This window comes from Chelon labrosus, assembly GCF_963514085.1.
Source record: "Chelon labrosus genome assembly, chromosome: 16".
Taxonomy (NCBI): domain Eukaryota; kingdom Metazoa; phylum Chordata; class Actinopteri; order Mugiliformes; family Mugilidae; genus Chelon; species Chelon labrosus.
In genome coordinates this window covers 7,858,666-7,879,687 of record NC_140349.1, presented here as the reverse complement: position 1 = coordinate 7,879,687, position 21,022 = coordinate 7,858,666, and the positions used below count along the sequence as shown (strand labels likewise).

General features: G+C 43.9%; 1 protein-coding gene across 1 annotated transcript in view; it reads right to left on the bottom strand.

Annotated features, from left to right (window-relative positions):
* The window catches only part of crybg2 (crystallin beta-gamma domain containing 2), a 46,830-nt gene that overhangs the window by 9,984 nt on the left and 15,824 nt on the right, over positions 1–21,022 (bottom strand). Inside the window, exons 4-8 of the mRNA XM_084562612.1 lie at positions 18,082–20,645; positions 10,544–11,687; positions 9,372–10,109; positions 4,437–4,484; positions 926–1,044 (exon numbers count right to left, since the gene is read on the bottom strand). Of these exons, the coding sequence (XP_084418738.1) occupies positions 926–1,044; positions 4,437–4,484; positions 9,372–10,109; positions 10,544–11,687; positions 18,082–20,645 (4,613 nt within the window). The remainder of the gene's footprint in view (positions 1–925; positions 1,045–4,436; positions 4,485–9,371; positions 10,110–10,543; positions 11,688–18,081; positions 20,646–21,022) is intronic.

Below are 21,022 nucleotides of genomic sequence, written 5' to 3'. Positions count from 1 at the left end.
TTATTAATGTTTACTTTACATTCTCTTGTGTGCGCTGTCCTCAAACTATATGCAGCTGCAACACTGCAAATTAGAGGATTATCTCATCTTAAATATAAGTAGTGGACTGAAATGTTACGAGCCCGAGTCGAGCATTTCCTTTCTACTTCAAGTAAACTGTCTTTACTACATGGCCAAGATAATTTCTTAATAAATACACTAAATCTTCGTTTAAGTCAGAGGCTAATGGGATACAAATACCACCCGCTAACCGCTATTAATTTAAGTATTAGCTGTGGTTTTGGTGGAGGAAGTGATGCGTGGGCTGAGTACAAATATCTCCTTGTAAGAAACCCAGTGTTAGCGCGGGTCAGAGCAGCTGCACGCTCACTGTTGGCCCGACTTCCACAAAACATTCCAGCATGGGAGGCGTGTGTTTGAGCTTGTGCCTGGGTGTGTTAACGACGGAAGGAATTTGCATGCATACAAGTGCATCGACAGCCGTCGTCGCCGTTGTTTTAAAGCAACCCGAGCGCATCCAGAGTGTTTTTATTTTTGAAAAAAATCCAGCAGTTCAAGAAAAACCAGGCGGGGAGGTGTCATCCAATCTGCGCTTTGAAATATCAAAGTGTCAGGTTCAAATGCCAAATAGATGAAGGTGGCATGAGGAAGAGACACAGATTTATCATGTTTGTTGTTCAGTGAGAGTTGAACATTTGTGTTACAGGATAGTCAAAACAATCTGCTGAAGGAACACAGTTTGAAGCCTGGTGTATTTACAGATTGTATATTGCTTCACGTGCAATGCCAGTTTGGTTGCTAAAGGCTAGAAATTACCCCAAGCGATAAATATTTCCCAGCTCCATCCTAATAAATGATATATTGTAGCACCACTTCATGGAGAGAGTATGTTGTATTGAACTGGCTTCAAGCCTCATCCACTCACCCTCCTCTGACGACCCTGATGGAGATGGTTTCCTGCAGCTCCCAGGCCGTAGCATCCACGATATCGCTGCGTATCTCGATCCTTTGGCCGCACAGCCCTGGCTGGTCAAAAATGTACATCTAGCCGAAAGGTGGACACACGTAAGAATAGATTTATATGCCGTCATATCTACAATTGTGCAGATGCATACAAAAGTAACAGTGTACATTCACTGTATGGTTAAATTCCTTTTGTATACTGTGTCGTAATATACACCGATCAGGCATAACATTATGACCACCTTCCTAATATTGTGTAGGTCTCCCTTGTGCCTCCAAAACAGTTCTGACTGACATGGACGTTCTGAGGGTGTTGTTAGTGGGGGCTGTTGGGTCCTATGGGTTGAGGAGAGGGGCCTCTGTGGATCATTCCACAAATACTTGATCAGTTTGGGATCTAGTGAATTTGGAGGCCAGGTCAACACCTTGTGCTGTTCTTCGTGTGTGTTTTTTTTTTTAAGTTGTTCCTAAAGCGTTTTTATGTGTGTGTCTGTGTCAGGCTGCATCCTGCTGGGGATGGCTGCTGCCATCAAAGAGTGTCATTGCTATGGGGCGGGGGTGCCTGGTCTAGTCTAGGTGGGTGCTACATGTCTAAGTAACATCCACATGAATGAATGCCAGGTTCAAATGTTTCCCAGCAGAACACTGAATTGTCACCAGATGGTCAGTGTTGTTTAATTCAACTGTCGGTGGTCATAATGTTATACCTGATCAGTGTATGTTGTAGTGGGGTACAATGAGCAGTGAAAGTAGTGCAACAGCAGTTGCGGCACGAGCAGTTATTGTGTGGATCTTGTCTTGCAACACAGTGGGACCAGGAGAATGAGTATTTCACACATCTATATGTTTTCGTTAATTATGGTATAATTGTCGATAAACAGAAATCTTGAATTTTGAACCTTGAATCTCACTGCCAACACAGATGTGAAGTTTTTTCCAGTGAAGCTCTGTAGAGTGCAATGCCAAATTTCTCAATTTTGTTCTCTTTGGCGCCACCTATGGCGGTAAGTGGTAACTGCAGGTGCCTTTCTGAACCTCTTGTTCCCAACAGCATCAGCTGAACATTTGAATGCCAGCTCCACCTACACTCTCTGGCAGTAAGATATCTGCTGGATGAATGATCATCTATCATAAACTGTGCATGGTTTATGAATGTAGGCCAATGTCAAGACAGACATCCAGTTCCTAGGCTTTGAGTTACCTCATTTGGCAACAGATAATGACAATCAGATATCAGATCAGATATTTATTTAAATGAAGGTTCTTTAAGCAGAAACATAATAAAACAAACTGTTGATTAGAAAGTAATTTTTAAATATTAGAAGCAAGTTACTGGGAGAGTGAGCATGATACACATTCACACTGCTGAAATTAGAGTACTGGCAGATTATTACCGCAGGCAAGACCTTAATCTCTTTTGCCAAAGAATCTGCTGCTTAGTGCAGAAGGGTGTGTCTCACCCTTCTGTTTGTGTGTGTCTCAGTTCTCAACCCCACCACCTCCAACATCTTTTCTTTTCTTTCCTTTCCTTCCTCTGCCTTCTTTCATAACAGGAACCGGGAGGAAAAGGAGTCTCTCGCTTCTTCCATATTATCTTCCATCTGCGGATTTTAACTTCATCTGTCCCATCACCTCAGCCCCTCTCATCCCACCCCTTTCACTCCTGTTAATAAACTTTTTAGCATGACTTAAAGTGTGATCTTTGAAAGTAAAATTGGCAATGCAATGCTAATCCCCAATGCACCCTCTAAAAAAACACTCTTAAGCCTAAAAATTGTTCAAAAAAACAACTTCCTGAAAAACTTGCATGAGGCATGCAATCGTCGCTCGCACTTGGTCTAAAAGGGAAATACAGTACGTGCACATGTTGCACCCATTCTTAATGAGTTAAGACCTCTAATATAAAAAGTGGTCAAAAGTTATTTGTATAGTAGTGAGGTTGCACAGTTAATTCACAACTGTATTTCCTGGTCATCATCAGCATGTGCAACACTGAAAAGCTTATTAATATAGGCAGATGACCGATACTGAATATGAATAAAGAAGCTTCTTAAAAAAAACCAAAAAAAAAACAGTGTCTGCAGCTTAGACATGTTCGGTACTGTCAGGTCTAAGGCCCTGCAGCAAGTGAGAGAACCTAAATGTCAGCTCCACCTCTAGTAGTCTCGAGCCTCAATGGACAGCATCAATGAGAACATGTACTCTCTGCAGCAAGCAAGCAGAAACAGGCCTGACCTTTTCAAGTTAATAGGGTACACAGCTACACTGGGACATGCAAAGAAAAAAAAATAGCGAGTACGCAGTTTAATGAATAATCCCTGCCTGAAATTCCACAGGAGGAGGAGTCAGGTTAATTGGCAAAGAACAAAGGGTTTAACCAGACGGTCTGCTACTTCTACTGAAAAAGGGTTATGAAATATCAGGCATGTGAAAGTACATGTGCTAACCACAAGAAAAACATAGCACAGTGAAAGCCTTACTTGGCGCCTTATTCGCCCTGAGGTGAGCCAGCTTTCGGTGAATGAATGGATAACAATACAGCATTAAATGCCGTGGAAAGACACTGACATTTACGTGTAATCCGTGTTATAATGGACTAATAGAGTAATTACTATATGATGACGGAGCTGATTTAGTAGAGATACAGGTCTACAGCCATGCCAGAGCATGATGTATTTTGTAACGCCAATGCTTTGAGCTAAACGCTTATATTAGCATGCTAACCTGCTCAAAACGACATATCATACGGCTATAACAGCTGCCTTCAAATGGAACGGAGTTGCGGTTGTCACATGGGACACACAAAATGTTCATTGTAAGTCTCGAGAACACCGTTGCTAGGCAAGCGTTGCCATGTAGAAGCCACCGAAGCTAACAGTTTAACAAGCTAACGACCAGGTGACTTAATAAAGGGAACTAAAAGGCATAGTGAAATCTAATATCAACATGATTCTTTGGCATATTAGAAAGTTACAAAGAAAATTCAAAGAAAAAAATTTACTTTCCAACCATGAAAAAAGTCAACTTATAAACTTGGCACTAGATTGATATTTTCCACAAGACTGTTCATATGGTGAACATGAACCCAGCACGAACCCAGCAGAGGCAGCAAATGTACAGTTGAAAAATGTACCTTGAGTACCATTTTAGAGGGTTAAGTCATTATGATTCATCCTCAGGGGAACACGTATATCTGCACCAAATGTGGTGGATTCAAGTCCTGCCATCTTCGGTGAATCAGAACTGCTGAAGTTAAAAATAGACGCTTCGCATCGTCTCTTTTCTTTTCTTCACTCTCTCAAATTAATTCTCCTTGTTCAATTTGGCAGCACCGGAAAAAGGCAGGGCATTGTTTATGTGGTTAGCAATAGTTCAAATACCGAAGCATATGCTTCCTAGAGACGGTGGCGGTTCAACCAAACAGTTGGAGCAGCAGTCAACATGTGGTTGAAGAGCGCTAGCACTTGACTCACCTTTCCAGGACGAGGATTGAGCTTGCCATGCTCCTTCTCTTTCGTGAGCTGTGGATGAAAAAAAGAAAACAGAATTCTGATATAAATAATGTTCAGAATAATATATAAATTTCTTTGACATCCTGAAGCAATTCATGTCAAATTACAGATTTGTAGAGGGCAGAGGCTGTAAACTGATAAAAAACGATCAGAGTGGTGAATTTTCACATGCCAGACAATCCATGCATTGTTTATGTTTAGGACAGCCTGCTCAGCAGGTCCCGAGGGCATCGGCGAGGTAGTGATGAAAGAAGGCATCCTTCACGGTAGGACAAGCAGGTCTTTGACAGACGTGACAATATTCCTCCACTGCACCTGTTTAACCTGATGCTTTTGCATACTACCCCTATTGATGATGACAGCCTGAGCTGCTGCCTCCGTGCACCCTGCAAGAGTTGAATGAGCTTTATTTCCAAGATGAATTTCGACTACAACGCAACCCTGTGACTTGTCCAGCTTACAGTGCGGTACCAGGCTACCGCTGTGTAATTTGCATTTAGATTTATGGTCGAGATTGGTATGTGTGTGTGTGTGCGCGAGTTTTTGTGTGTATGTGTCTGTCTCAGGTGTCGCTTGGCCTCTACTATCTGGGAGCTGTGTAGGAAAGAGGTTACCATCTGGATCATGTTACCGACCAAAGAGGGCCTGCTACCGGAGATACTGTTCCAACAGTCCCTGCCCTAATTTCATTTGGAAAGCATGTTCACGATAAGACACGTTTCAAGGAAGAATAACTAAACTTAGCCAAAAAAAACGAGTGGCTTATCATCGCTAGAAGACATATCAACATTTTTACAAAACAGAACCTGGCAATTTCCTGCAAATGTTCTCTCATCCTTCTGAAAACACTCCACTCCTTCATCCCAAGGGCATAAAAAAATGTGTTAAACTATGTCACACTACAGTAATTATATTATAATATTACAGGTGGGTGCAACAAGATGATTTTGGCAACAAAAAAACATGCAGGTGAAGTATTTCTCCCACAGGGAACTGCAGATGACAACAGCGAATACCTGCAGAAAACGGAAGTAACGACTTTGTATATTCACACTTAACAAAATCCTGCACATTGCTTCTCAATCTGCTTTTTCGCAAGCTAGTTCCATTTCTCCCAGTTTACCAACCTGTTTCTACGAGATCAAAGTTGTCACCCAACACTCTGCGGTCATCTTGCGTAACCGGCGAACACCTAAAGTCAACATTTATGTTCCATGGGGATGACACACTAATCCAATGCATCGATGCTTTATGTTAGAAAAACCTAATCTGAAAAAACGATTGACAAAATGCGGAAACAATGGAGTCAGAGCCTCTCTCTGACAGAGGGAGACTCTGACAGAGAGAGACTCTGGAGTCTCACAGGTTTTCCTTACAGGTAGCTTACATAGCTTTGTGCATTCACAGTAAACATGTCAAAGTTTACAGCTCTAAGGTTGGCACTAGCTAGTCTAATCTGTGATCCCTGTCTTAAAACTTTAACGTTTTTTAGATGTAAAGAAAGATTATTTAATTCAAACATCCTTTCTTAACTTCACCTCCTTGACTACTTCACACAGCTGAAAATCAGACAGCTGCATCGTTCGTGAGGATTAAGGTGTTTACTTCCAATCGGATGCCCAATGGAAGCACAAATTCACACACATACTTTCTCCCATCTGTTCCCTTCCCTCCCAGCGGACAGGGCACAAGACGCGCTCTCCCATAAAACAAGTTACTGCGAATGGTATGTGCCGATTCAGCAAATCAACAAAAAAAATTAAAAAAATGGAAAACAACTTGAGGCACATTGGTAATGAGCGGAGAGGGCGGATCATCGTTTTGTCATGTCCTCTTTTCCTAATCCCAGTCGCCTTGCTCTGTCCCTGTCAGCTCCACTTCATCAAAAAAAAAACTTAATAATGTGCGGATAAATACAAAAGGCGAGGTGTGGCCTGCGTCTCTGCAGGAACAGACGGATAGCTGGGATGGGTGGGGATCTCAGTGGAGGACTTATAAATTAAAAAAAACTGAATGTGCTGTTCTGCCACGATTAAACATTACAATGATGCACACCAGCTGATCAGGTGCACTTCAAAATATGTAGGGTGGCATCCCCCTTTTTGCTCATTGACATGGGGAGATATGCACGCATTTCGCTTTTACAATGTTGAATCATTCACCTGCCACTTCCTCTTTCTTTCGGTTGACAGGATGAAGCTGTAAAACACATCCCTGTTGACACCCAGCCCATTACGGTGGGACACCTGCGTGGCCTGAGTCAGGACACAGATATGGCCGATACGTGATATTACATACGTCTGGAATACAAAATCTATGTGTTGCACATTTCATGCTACCTTATGCGAACTTTTTTTTAAACAAACTATCGGCACCATTTAGACGCCTGCGTTAAGATCTTGACAGGGTGATAATGGTGGAGACAAGACAAAGAAGGTGTCCTCGGTGGCAAGCTGTAATTAAGCTGCCTCTGCAGAAGTTGTCACAGACAGGAATGCATCTCTAGGTTGAGTATTTGGGGACACAAGTTTGACAGCATTGTTCGCCAGCCTTTTTGTCTGCAACTCGCTCAGAGGCCCTGTTGTAAAGTCTTGGTTTAAAATCCTCCCCTCGTCTGAAACAAAACTAGAAAATGTACTCTATCTGCAGATACAAAACCTCCACAGGCCCAAACCCTTCTTCTGAAGTTACTATGAGTCTCAGTGGGCTAGTTAGTAATATGAACCGATTAGGTCATGCTGTGTGCTTTGGCCCTTAACTCTTGAACACTGTGCAAACATTTGTACTAAAAGTACTGGTATTAGACCTCCAGCTGGCGTTCTTGTCAGATAAGAGCATCGAGCTTGCATAGATTAAAAATGATTAACAAAACAATAAACTACAGAGACTCATAAGCTCCCTGTCACAACACCCCTTGGCTGTCGTGTTTCGTAAGTCTATCATGGGTAATTATACATGGGAAGTCGCCTGAAAACGTTTTATACCGTCTTAGCTGAGGTGCAGAACAAGAAGAGTGACTTAAAGAGGCATCGTTAACCAGGATTCATGTGTGTGCGGTGGCGTAAAGAGACTGAAAAGTGTGTGTGTGTGTGTGTGTGTGTGCCACCCTTTGGGCATGCATGTTTCTTGCCAATAAAAATCATTTAAAGGCAAGTCTTAATCAGTTAAGGCCTACGTGGAAGGACAAGTGCGAACATGTGCGGAGGCAGACTGCTTTAGCAGGCACTTCAATATCAGAGACTGTTGGGGCTCTGCGTGCAGTGTGTTTGGATTAGGAAGCTCAAATGTATTAAATGCTACGTCCAACACCAACAAAAGAAGTCACGCAAAAAGGAATGCGTCCTGTGTTCGCGCACAACAAATCACGTCAAGTCATCTCCGTCACCTCTTATCAGCCTGGCCTACTGTTTGTCTTTTCGTGCAAGAGCGAGGAGAACGGATCTGAGGGAGCTACCGACATAATAAGTAAACACAAACACAAAGGCAGGATTACAGGTAGAGGAATATCTTTCTTTTTTTTGTTACTATAAATCCCATTTCATGCATCAGACAAGCTTGCAAACATGCTGTGCATACTGTGCAACAACCAGACCTGGATTCTTCAAAGGTTTGTTGCACTTCTTCCACTGTACATCATACAATGAAGTGCAGAAAAATGTATTATTCATTCACTGTGATCATGTCTCTTCCTGGAACTGAGGCCTGCTCCTAAATAAATGAGTTGTACAAACCGTGATATTTGAGTCTATATAAATCTGAACATCCTCAATAGTTAACATTTAGTTGTACTCAAGTAACTTAATGTGCTCTAAGCAAAAAAAAATTTAACATTATTACTAGGGCCGGGACTTTAACGCGTTAATTAAGATTAATTAATTACACAAAAATAACGCGTTAATTTTTTTTAACGCATTTTAATCACACTTATTTTTGCACCGCGGAACGTTTCTCACTGGATGAGTTTCGGCGTACCGATTATACTGGAGCACCAACTAGCGTTCATTACCAGTGTCCTCAACAAGCAGCGGGTGCAGCCTTGAGCCCCTCTCCCGTCCCAAAGCACTCACAGGCGGTCAGTCTCACAGTAGCCCCGCGCAGCAGCAGTCAGAGCAGAGAGGGAGAACCACGCCACCGCGTCCAGACTGCAAACGAATGACGCATGCGCAAAACTGCCGCTGATCGCGCCCTGGTTTACACAGCGGGATGTAAATGTTTCTTCACTGTCACACTAAAATAAATAATAAAATAATAATCCATTTAGATTGTTAATTTTGTCAAGTAAAAACCGTTTGTACAAAAAATGTTAAAAATATTCTAGTTATGGCAAAAAATGCTCATGTTCTTCTGTGCCTGTGACCTGTGAGAAACTAAACCAAACTTAAGAAAACTAAAAAAAAAAAAACTTAAGTTACTGTGCCAGAGTGTCTCTTTAGAGTCATTTTGCCAATACCAAGCCCGGATAAAGGAGGCGCGTTAATAATACAGCGTCCATCACAATTACATCCAAAAGGTAAATTATGCAAATTAGCCGATGACGTCATTTAGCGACTTCTAGCGACTTTTAGGACAGCCAATAGCTACTTTCCTTTCCTGAGGAGTTGGCAACACTGTTCTTTACTTCAGACAACAACAAACCACAGTGAACATGAAAGAAGAAGCTGATGAGACCGCTTTGGTTGGCCCCGTGGATGGGAAATTTAGTCATTATTCAATGGTATACTAAAAATCCATATGAAAAAAATTACTTCTCACTGTTCTCAGGTCAAATATTTATATGCGATTAAAATGCGATTAATTTCGATTAATTAATTACAAAGCCTCTAATTAATTAGATTAATTTTTTTAATCGAGTCCCGGCCCTAATTATTACGTATGCATAAGTCTAGTAATACTCACATAGGCATCAGGGAAGGCTCTGTATTTTGACACTACATTCCTGTCAGGTTCTTGGCTCTGGAACTGAGGCCCTCCATGCATGCTGCCGAACAATGAAGTCTGGACCCCCATGGTGCCCTCGCTGCTGAGGCTCCTCTGCAGGATGGGAGTTCCAAGTGTCCCGGTGCCCACACCCATTCCGGTGGTCTGGCCAAACATAGATAACGGGGAGTCTGTGGTGGTGAACGACGGCCGGTGGAGATCAATGGAACCGGTGGGGCTGAGGAGGCGGCTGGGAGATGAGGAGCCGATGCTCATCGAGGGGGGGTTACTCATGCGAGCGTTCAGGTCTTCCACTCCGGTCAAGGAACCTGTGGAGGAGGCGGAATTCAAAAGGAAGGAGTAGCGTTCGAAGCGGTTCCCCGCTGGCTCGGTGCCGGCGCTTAGGTCGCCTAGCTCCTTCGGTCCCGTGCTCATGCGGTCGTTCGAAAGCCCCGCTTCCGGTAGCGAGCCGGTACGGAAGACTGGGAGATGGGTCTTTCCATTTTCCAGCGGCTGATCTACGGATGATGACCTGTAGCTTGCAAAGAGGAAGCTGGTGTCTATGCGAGAGCCCCCGGGAGAAGACTGAAGCCCCCCGTTTCCATTGAGGAATGGGGATTGTGCATCCTCGTTAGAAGAGTCAGAGGATTTTCTCATCACAATGCTATTAGCAGTAGATGCTCTGAGGGGACCTCTTGTTCCAGGCTCCTGCAGGTCCTGCAGGTGGTAGAATATGAGCATAAATTAACAAAATTACAAAAGAGCAGCCACAAAGTCTTACATTCTCATCAACCTCCAAATCATTAAGTCACGCTTTGTTTGGGTTTTTATTTGCCTACGCTTTAACATGTGCACCTCTGAGATTTCTGGTTCCACCACAGTGCAACGCAGGTGAATGGAATTTCAACTGTGGTGCTGATTGGTTTGAAAACTTACATTTAAAAAACACACTGTGCAGTTGGGTTAAACCTTTAAAAAGCAACTAAACAAATACATTCTTTCACCTTCTAAGTGACAACACATGCACATCAGCTTGAAGCTATGAAATCTGGAACGGTGGCGGAAGTGTGACATAAAAGACAGCATGGAGAGTTTTCATCAAGAGCAGAAAAACTACGAAAGCAAGAATACGAGAGTGTGAATGTGCATACCTGGCTTTGCTTCAACAGCTCCAGAGGAGAACGATGGTCTCTGGGGACACTCCTCCTCAGCCCTATGTCAGCAGGCAGAGTGTACAGTCCATTGGGGGACTCAGGGGAAGTGCCCTCCATCCTTTTTGTGGGGCTGCTGAGGGAAGCAGTCACGCCTGAGGAGAACGGGCTGGGAGCATCCTCCACGATTGGAGGCAGCGAGGAGATGAGGGACGGAGGAGGGCCGGCCCGTAGGCCCGTGGTCCTCGGCCTCATGGAAGGCCCCATGCTCTTCAGGGTATCCACCAGGGTGTCCATCTCAAACTGGATGGGGGACTCCTCGTCGGGGGAGGCAGGGGGAGGCGCAGGGTCGGAGACGAGCTCCACTCGCGTGGCCGTGAACACTCCAGTAAACCGAGAGGACTCGTCGTCTTCCTCGTATGAGTGATCAGCGCTGTCGTAGCGGCTTTGGAGTGTCGAGGTGAAGCCAGGCGCAGGGAAAGGCTGTGAGTCCCAGCGTGACTTTATCCTCTCTGACTCTCCCTCTGTCTGTCTCTCTATTTCACCTGCAGGTGCACCAAGCTCCACCTGCTCCACTAAGCTCCTCCTCCTCCACTCTTCTCTTGCATCTCCCGCAGGTTCGCTTTCACGGCTCAGATAAGATTCAGCCCTGTCACTCAGGCTGTTGCCAAGAGTGATACGTTCCTCTAGAGAGGGGGAGGAGGAGGAGGAGGAGAAGGTGTTGCTTTTGTATGCTGTAGCCTCGGGGAGTGCGGAGGAAGAGGGCAAGGAGTAGCTACTGGAACTGCTGTCGGACACTGTGTAACTCCTGAAGTCCTGGAAAGAGTAATCATCCGTTTTGCTTGGCTTATACTGAGTTACTCCCTCAAATCTATTTCTCCATTTATAATCTGTCATGGCGGTGTTTGTTTTAACAAAGTCCACTGTATCCTGGCTGGCATCGGCGGCATCGGCCTCATTAAGGAGAGACACTTTAGAAAAACGAAGCCTGGATTCGTCCTCCTGCAGGGGGGGCGACTTCTTAATAGACAAAGTGGTGCTCAGGCTGCTGTAGCCCGAATTCATTTTGGCAACTGGTTCCTGCGTGCCCTTTGTCTGGGGACTTTCCGGAGCTTCTGTGGTGGTCCCTGAAGCCGTCGGAGACCTGGACATGACGACAAAAAGACAATAATAACACTTTAAGCGCCACTAATCCACGAAATATAAAAGGCTGCAGCGACTCAAGGGTGTGGTGGTCATGTAGTGCCAGCAATGCAAATTATACAAAGCTGTTTTGCGTTATCTTGATCTGCATTGGGCAACATTTAACATACTGTATTTAAATAAGAGTAAATGTTTCTCTATGCATAAACACAGTCATAAAACCCGCGATGAGTTTGTGCTGGGAGGATCGTGTGCACATAAGCAAAACAAAGTCAGCTGACAATTTAAGGTCACGCCAAGTAAACATGTCTCTTGAATGAGGCTAAAGAAACACAAAGCACACACACACACACAGCAGCATGCCGTCAGACGAGAACGCCCATAAACGTAATTCCTACATAGCTGTGTGTGAGGTGTTGTAATTATCCAGCTGACAGGCCGCATATCTGCTTGATGGCGTTATGTTAACAACACAAAGATGATTGTGTCAACAAGAAGTTAAATGTTATCGGTTCTGATGACCGGAAACTGAATGTGTTACAGTCTGTTTTTACACTTTCAGTTAAATCCAGCAAAGGTTCAAAAAAGGCAACTGGACTTGTAGAGTGTTTTGAGAAGACGTTTCACCACTCATCCGGGTAGCTTCTTCAGTTCTGAACTGAACTGAACTGAAGAAGCTACTCGGATGAGTGGTGAAACGTCTTCTCAAAACACTCTACAAGTCCAGTTGCCTTTTTTGAAACTTTGTTGGATATACCATGACCTGGATGACTGAGAACCTTCACAGACACTTTCAGTTAAGTTTCGTTGACATGAGGAGAACTGCTCAGCCTGTGCAAACATCTTTTCTCTTTCTTGTCTCCAGCAGCCCCGGAGGAAGGATTCCTGACAATGTCGTACGGAGTGGTAATGTGAAAAGTCACCAAACTAAATGAAAGTAAAAACTAAATCACATTATTATCTCCTCAAGGTAGGTTTAAGTTCATACTAAATGATAATTTATTTATCCCGAAGGAAATTTGGTGTCCAGTAGCTTCATCACATGGACTACCACAGTCCAGTCGGTTCCTCACAGGGAGGTCATATGGCCTGAGGGACAAACGACCTCTTCATGCTGTCCATGGAGCAGGACAGAGACAGCAGCCTGAGCTTCTCCGACTATACTGTCATGTATAGGGTGGACACTGTCCATAAAGGTCCGGATTTTGTACAGGGTTCTTGCATCTGCCACCGATTCAGGAGTTTTTCCTCCTCAGAATTTTTAATGTTAGTACCATGCAGTGGTCTCTTGGAAGCCCCTGAAAGCTGGGTACATTTGTAACTTATTATTATAAAAACATAACTATAATAATTATCAGTCAAGCAGTAATTCTTAAGAAGTTGATGCTACTTCAGTGGACCTGTCTGGAGCTGCAGAACAACAGGAACTTTTCAGGTACGATTATGTTTTTTGTTGTTCTTGGCGCCTGAAAATGGGAGTACACAGTCAACACCCGTCATTGTCAACTGTAATCCAACATCTATTTGGTCCAGTATGTTGAACCCTTTACGGTGAGGAGCGTAATACCAGGTGGATTGTTTAAAGGTCATTTGAATAAAACGGGCTTTTCTGAATTACTGTGACTAACGTGATGCACCTTTAAAAGATCACGATGCCCTTTGATTATGAAGCAACACGGATGCCAAAGTTCCTACGTGTGCCTCAGCTTCTATTAAAATGTCAGTAACTGAATGCTTTGGCAGAATTTCCCGGTGTTTTTGTAGCAATGCAAAACGCCAAGTGCATGGGTGCAAACTATTTGACTGTCCACTCCAAACGCTGACCAGAGAATGAACCGATGTCCAACAGCAGATCAAAACAAACGGTAATGAACCGAGACTTTTTACAATAAGATCACCAAATAATCTAAAAATGGAAATAGCTTTCGACAAAATTGAAATGCTAGGTTAAACTCAGTATTGTCAATGCAACAGACTGAACTCAGGTGGCTTTGTCATTTGATTCTGCCCTGACTTGAGTCTGCATGTCCTCCACAAAGGCTGCTTACAGACCCATTCAACTCATCCAATACAGAGCAAACAAGAAAAAATAATAATTGTGGCAAAACATTTCAAGGTCAGGGGGACACAGGTGGATTAGTGCTCCTGCCAGGACATGGTGAGTACTGCTTCTGCAGAGCCACACCTAAACCCTGGGGCACCTGCAAATCATGACAGTGAGCCTGAGCCTCCTCATACGACTCCCTGTAATATGCAAATTGTTTTACCCCTGAACCTCAAGCAAGAAGACTGGAGGAGATGGGTTAGGAGATAAGCAGACACACCCACTCCTTTACAATAGAGATGCAGACATTCTGTAAACTTATACAGGCGCACCTTTAAGTCAAGATCCATGCACATACATGTTAGGGAACATTTGGCAACCTCGACAGAGATTCATTATAAACAGGGGAGTGACTCTCAGTTTGGAGAATGTCAGCGCGGTACATGTGAGTAATACCTCCCGTGTAATTATGCAGAAGAAAGGTACAATTTGTCGCTTTCTGTCTTGTCCGGTTAGGCAGCATTGAGCATCAAAGAATAAAATCTGCCTCTATGTAATGTCTTAGCAGGTAATTCTCTTCTTTCTGTATGAATTAACAACACAAAACAATAGTTGACAGCAGTTGTTGTTTCGTTGTAAACCTCCCATGTCAAAGGATCTGTCTAAGAACGGCGTACACGTGCAGACAAAAGGTGATGTTTTTACAAACAGACTGGAAACGGTGCGTCCAGGGTAAACCCATGAATAACACTGAGCGACTTCAGCTAGGCAGAAACAACGGCTAGGAAAAGATCACATTGTGTCACATTGGGTCTGCTGTTTACGCATAAATAGAGGATTTAAAGAGGGGTTTTCTGAGTGAACAGAAGTACACAATCACGTCATTAACCATTGTGTTAAAGCTAAATGCAAACCTGAAAACACTCCAACTATTCCGGTCATAAAGACTGATAGTCACAGTTGCCTGATCAGGCGGTTTAACGGAGCTTTGTCAGGCAGCTTTTGAGTTGGGCAGGTGAACAAAATCTGGGTTTGTGTTTTTATCTTTTTGTCTTACTACTTTTCAATGCAGATTTGAAACAAAGCGTATGTCTACTCCAAGGTTTTGTGTGTCTTTGTTGTTTTTGGGCAGGAAACCCTCTGTTGTAACCGGCAACTCTGCTGCCAATTATTAATACGTATCGTGTCTTGTGTTTAATCTGATTACTATATTAAACATTGTCCTCACACCATGAAGCATTAGTACTCATTATAATACCATGATGTCACCTTCTTACAGTCCAGAAAATTAAAGGAGAACTACTAAGTACGGCTACTAGATGACACACCTTTGACTGCTAGCTAAAGCATCCCAATTTCTGACTGTGTTAGCTGCTACTAGCCATCTGTGGCTACACCAAAGATGCTAAAAAGAGGACACTTCCTGTCTCCTTTTTGATAAATAATGTTGATGTATACTTCTATTTGCCAGGTTTAGCGTTCAATTTTAACATAGTTCGGCTAATCTTAATGCTAGGCTAGTAAGTTCTGGCTGTGAACGAGCTAATGTGTGAGGGGCAGGACTTGCGTTAATACCAATTATGTTAAGGGGGGAGAAAAGCATACATTTAATATAAATTTGGTTTATTTTTCAAGTAGAGCTTGTGAGAATGCGGCAGATCTCTAACAACGTTGATTTTCTCAGTATTCTTCTGCCATTTTAGTGTCAGAATGTTTGCATGATACGTGGCTTGTGAGAAATGGCTTCAGTGATTCTTCTGCCAACATTAGTTATTTTGAACAACTAACATTGCTGTTAGCAAATGTTTGCAAAGATTTGGCTAATTTGAACGCTAGACTAGTAACGCTTTCAACAAGATAAGCTGTTAAAGTGCGCCATTTAGTTTTTGAACTGTCCCTCTAAAAACATATCTGATAGTGCTATTGCGATTTACATGTAGAACTCCTTTGAAGATCTAATACTGCAGACGTGCAGTTATTTACTAGAACAAAGCCCATGTTAGTAAAAGTCTGCTGATAAAAAATAAATATTAATATTACATTGAGCTGGTACACTGAATACTGAATTGCCAGCTTTAATTCAAGCTGTTTTTATTCAGTATGAATGAAGCATGCGGATTTGTACAAGTCTGGAACCTATAACTTATAAAATAACCGATGGTCGAACGTCAAAAAAATCATAAAATTGAAGTGTTAAAAATATTATGAACATCCAAAGTGAACCTGACAAACTCCTGGCCTGAGATGATATATGAAGAATTTTCTTGAAGTGGACTTCTGTTGGGCTAAGGTGATGTTACAACTCCTTCTTACATGTTTTGCTGACAGAAGGTGATTCACGACAAGGGGAATTCTCCACGAGTTTGACATTCTGCTGGCGTCTGAAGTAAGCCGTCTGACAAAAGCCAGTCAATCACAGGTGGAAAGAAAACAAAGGCTAAAGCTCAGTGTCAGCATTCACACAAAAGCCCTACAAATTGCTCAACTGAACCTGAAACAGGCCCATTCCTTTTTCAGAATTGGAAAGGTAGGGGAAGGAGACACAAACCTTTAGTGCATAACCTGCATTTCTTTTCCAGGTGACCCCTGAAAGGCATCCTAAATGCAAATGTCATAGTCCAGATTCTTCTACACTGGAAGAATGCATGATAGGTGGGACTGGCTGAATGCCATCAGAAGGAATCTGCACTTCTGCTGCACCTTTTGACATTACCTCATAAGCCAATTTCTATTTCCTCCTTATCCTTGAGTCATCGTTGTTCTACAATTTACAAACTGTACTATATTCCCTGATCAACCTGCGCTACAGCTGGTTTTCCACATCTGAATACTGTCCCTGTAGCCAGCTACTGTCACTTCCAGTCACAGGAAATAAAAAAAGTGAACGTGTCTTTGCTGCCATCTTGTGGTTTAAAATATTCAAACGCTGATACCACTAAGTGCTGTACAGTATAGTATGCACCATCACTGCTACAAAACCACTTACAGAAGTTCATATATTGTATAAAGTTAACTTATTTCTTCATATTTATACATACAGTCTTGTGCTACATGTATGATCTTTTCTATATGCTGTGCACGGAGTTAAGACCAAGCTTTGCTTATTATCTCCATCATCTAAAGGCAAAAAAGACAGAGCGATATACTTGTGTTTGATCGGCCAACTTCAGCCAACATTTAAAAATGCTGCTGTGACGCAAAAGCAGTTACGTCGAAAAACGCACATGGGGATTCTGGCGCTAGACGCGGCACTACATCGAAAAATGATGTTAAAAGAAGAAGAGGGGTGATAATCATGTGATTAAGTTTGGTTAAAATCAGAAGCAGGTTGTGTGGCCCTTTGATACATTTGGGACAGAGAGCAAGCGACCACGAGCCTAAATGCTGCTGCAGGAGGAGGAGGCTGGGGAGACTGAATCAGTAGCGCAAGGATGCAATGCTGAGTAGAGTGAAAGCAGAAGAGCCGAAATATGTTTATACTGACCAAACTCTACAAACTCACAGAGAACAGCAGCTGTGGACTGATCAAATTATCCTGCACTGACGTCGACAGTTAATAATACGAGTCATTAATTACCTAAAAACTAAGTTCAACTGTTGGATGGACAGAACAAGACATTCAAAGACGTAACCTTGGCGTGTAGCTATTTTCCGATGTTTTAACTCAAGATGATTTGTGAAATAATTATTAGTTAAAGAGCTGGTTGTTTATAGATGAATGTGATCGTATCAGTTGGATTTTCATTTACCATCAATACCATCAAGTTCAGTTCCAAAATACGTAGAGCATATTGAAGAGTGAGACCTGTACTGTGTGTTGTACCATGCTATAAATGGACCATGTCATTATACCCCCCAAATATCAATACTTGCACCTGACTGTATCTAGTGGAAGATCAGAGTTAAACCAAGCGAATCAATTTACAACGCAGTGCCTGGATCATGGCATGTGACTATGGGACTTGAAAAAAACTGATTTGCATATTCAGCCGTAGCAGTTTCACTAAGCCTGGCTTTATGTGTTGTATCATAAAGGGTGTGTTCAAGATAACCGGGTATGTAGACGGATCTGTTGGTAAACAAGACGGCTCATCCCCCGCTGACTTTATTTATTTATTTATTTTTTATTAATCAGGAGAAATGTCTTTACACATTTTAGATCGGATGTCTACATGGTAAGATGATAAAGTTGAGGGGGAACCGGTATTACCATGGCTTGGCACTAACAATATATCAACAGTAGCGTGTTTGTGTCTAAAACACCCCTCAGGATACATTCCAGCACAGTAGCAGCAGAGCACCTAAAAAAAAAAACTCCCCCCCCCCAACATTAAAAGACTCAGTGACTTACCCCTGATCCAGGTCTGGCTGGGCTTCCTCTGGATGCTCGTGGCTCTGTGAGAGAGCCTCCGCAGCTTCCTTATCAGCGTGCTGGAGTGCGTCTACGTTGGGAGCTGACAGCTCGACTGCCACCTGCCCTGGCGCCGTGCTGTTTCTGTCAAGCCTTTGACTTATTGTACCCGCCCACTCGCTGCTCCGTGGGGCCCTATTGTGCTCGGCGGCATCACATTGCAGCGTGGCCAAGTGTGTCAGATTGCCTGTGACAACCTCGGCCGAACCAGAAGTATCTGCTGAGGGGCTTTTTGTGCTGATCTGCATGCTTTCGTTGCTCGTTTCACCTGTAATGTCTTCAGTCAGTGAAACTTTCTCCTCTGCTGCTGTGCATGTGGGCGTGACCCCTGTCTCCTCTCTTATGTCACTGGAAGGTATATGAGCAGAACTGATATCTTTGCTAGTCGGGTATTGCCCTACTTGACCTGGGAGTTGCTTCACTTCATTAGAGGGGTCTTCTAGTTCCAAGTCCACAGTCTGCTTTTCCTCCGAGCCCTCCCCCTGGCCTTGCAGCTCACTGGAGGGTGGAGCAGAATCACATTCCATCGGTGTGTTCACCTGCTGAACCGGTGTGGCCAGTCGCTCCTCCTTCATCCCATCCTCTCCCTCTGTTTCTGTCACCTGTCGCCATACTGCGGTTGTTTCTCCTTCCTCCAGACTCTCGATGGGCTCACTGTCAACAACAAACTCAGACGTTCCCATTTCCTCCACTTGAGCTTCTGATTTCTGACCTCTTAGCTGTTGCTGAAATTCAGTTTGGCTACTCCAGTCGTCTATCTTTTCTTCATTACCCGTTTGGCCTCCCTCATTCTCCATTTCCACAACCAACTCCCTCAAATCTGCCTCGTCTCTCCCACCTAACCCTGTACCCTCTCCGTGTTGTGGAAGCTCCTCGCACGGTCCGACCTCTTTGCCACTATCTGCCACAATAGTTTCCTCTCTTTCATCCACCGTGAACATCTCTTCATTCCCGCTCTCCTCCACAGCATTGTCCTCTTCAGCGCTGTAGTAAACCTCCATGGCGCTGCTGTCATCCGATCCTACGCTCAGATACGCCGGGCTCAAAGGCCCGTCACCCTCGTCCGCCTGCCCGGGATGATCAGAAAAAACCTCAGTCGCTTCGGTTTTGATCGTAAGACCCTTCGCTGCAGTCATTTTATCGGGCACAGGGAAGGGGCGGCTGGGATCAGCGCTTGCCTCGTCTGAAACTAACTCTTTGACGAGGATCACTCTCCTTTTGGAGTCAGTAACCCGAGCATCCGTCTCTTGGGATGTTGTATTGTCAGAAACAGGAGGGGCCGGGTTTTGACACACAGGTACTGGTCTGACAATGTCGTGAACAAAGCTACTGCTGTCTGATTTCTCCTCTAAATGGGAGCGGGTCAGCTCAGAGTAAGGAATGCTATTGCTGTCCACAGGTTTAGAGGATGAAACCAGAGAGGAAGGCCGGTTTCTTTGAAGATAACAGTCAGAAGGAGTTTGGTAGGAGGTAAATCTGGAGCCCTCGCCAGAAGAAACTGCCTGTCTTTCATTGAGTGAGGCAAAACCACCTTCGGTATCCTTCAGTCTACGATCAGTAGAGTCAAGCTCTTGTGAATTAGACACCTGTGAGTATAAACTAACAGTTTCTGTGTGACGTTCTTGAAGGGTTTTGACCATGACGGGTTCGGTTTTGGTGTCGAGATGTGTCGAGATCTCAGTTTGGATCTGAGGCGATGGGATCATGGACATCACCTCGGAGGTAAAACTCTGGGGGAAAAGTGAGTCGTACAAAGCTCCATAAATTGCAGCTTGATTGATAGGACAGGAGCTTGTTTCACCGCTAACAGCCGAGGTTGTGGTGACACTCTTGGCAGACCTGGGAACAGACCTCTCAGTGTGGGAGATTGAAACCGCATGATGGATGGTAGCGGCATCTGCACTGACAGCTGACTCGAGAGTGGGTTCTGTAACAGCGGCGGGGTTTTGGGAGCTGTTTGAGATCGTACCGTCAGCTGTGTCAGGGGCATCAGGTTGATGATTTGATAAAGTGACAGTGGTGGAGTCATGAGACTGTGGGAGGGTATCTTTATCACATGGATTGCTGCTTGCGCAGACTGAGCTGACAGCCGCTGCTTTGTCATCCGAGGTGTCGAGCACGACTGGTGGCTGACTGGGTGGAAGAACGGGCGTGCTAACAACAGAAGAGGTTTCAATCTGCGTTGTAGGAGGAACCGATCTGGAATCACTTTCGGGTAATTTGTCGCAAACAGGGATATTCTCTTTCTCCTCTGATGAACTGAGATCATCCAGCTCAGGAATTGAAGCGATCGGAGCTTTCAGCTTCTCCTGTGATTCTGGTTGGGTGTTTACAGTGACGGATGCCTGGGACTGGTTAGGAGGATCGAAGAACTGATTTGTGGACAAGGGGGGAGGGGAAGGGATGTCAAATGTATTGCTGGAATCAAGCTCTGGCTGAGACATACTGAACTTCATCTTCGCGTCCGTCTGGTCCACCCCCATCTGACTGAGGTCCATAGAACTCTATAAGAAGATCATTCACAGTTAAGACATTTTATGGAGGCAATAACCATTATAGATACGGTAACCAATGCAGTTGCATACCGAAAAAACTGCATACGGCACTCATAACTAAGGCTCAACAGGGAATAGCACTAGCATCGGTAACAAAATATTGGTGAAATGAACGAGTTTCACGGCAGATAATGCGTTATTTAGAGGCTGCGCTTCGGTGCCCCAGTCACTCCCACTACATGGACATACGCTGATCTAATTATCTTCCGAAGGAATACAAATTACACAAAAGTTATATGGGTGAGTAAACGATCGTATTTCATGCCAGAAATAAGGTCCAGGTTGTAAAAAACAGTAGTTCCCCTTTAAGTGACTTATGATAAAAA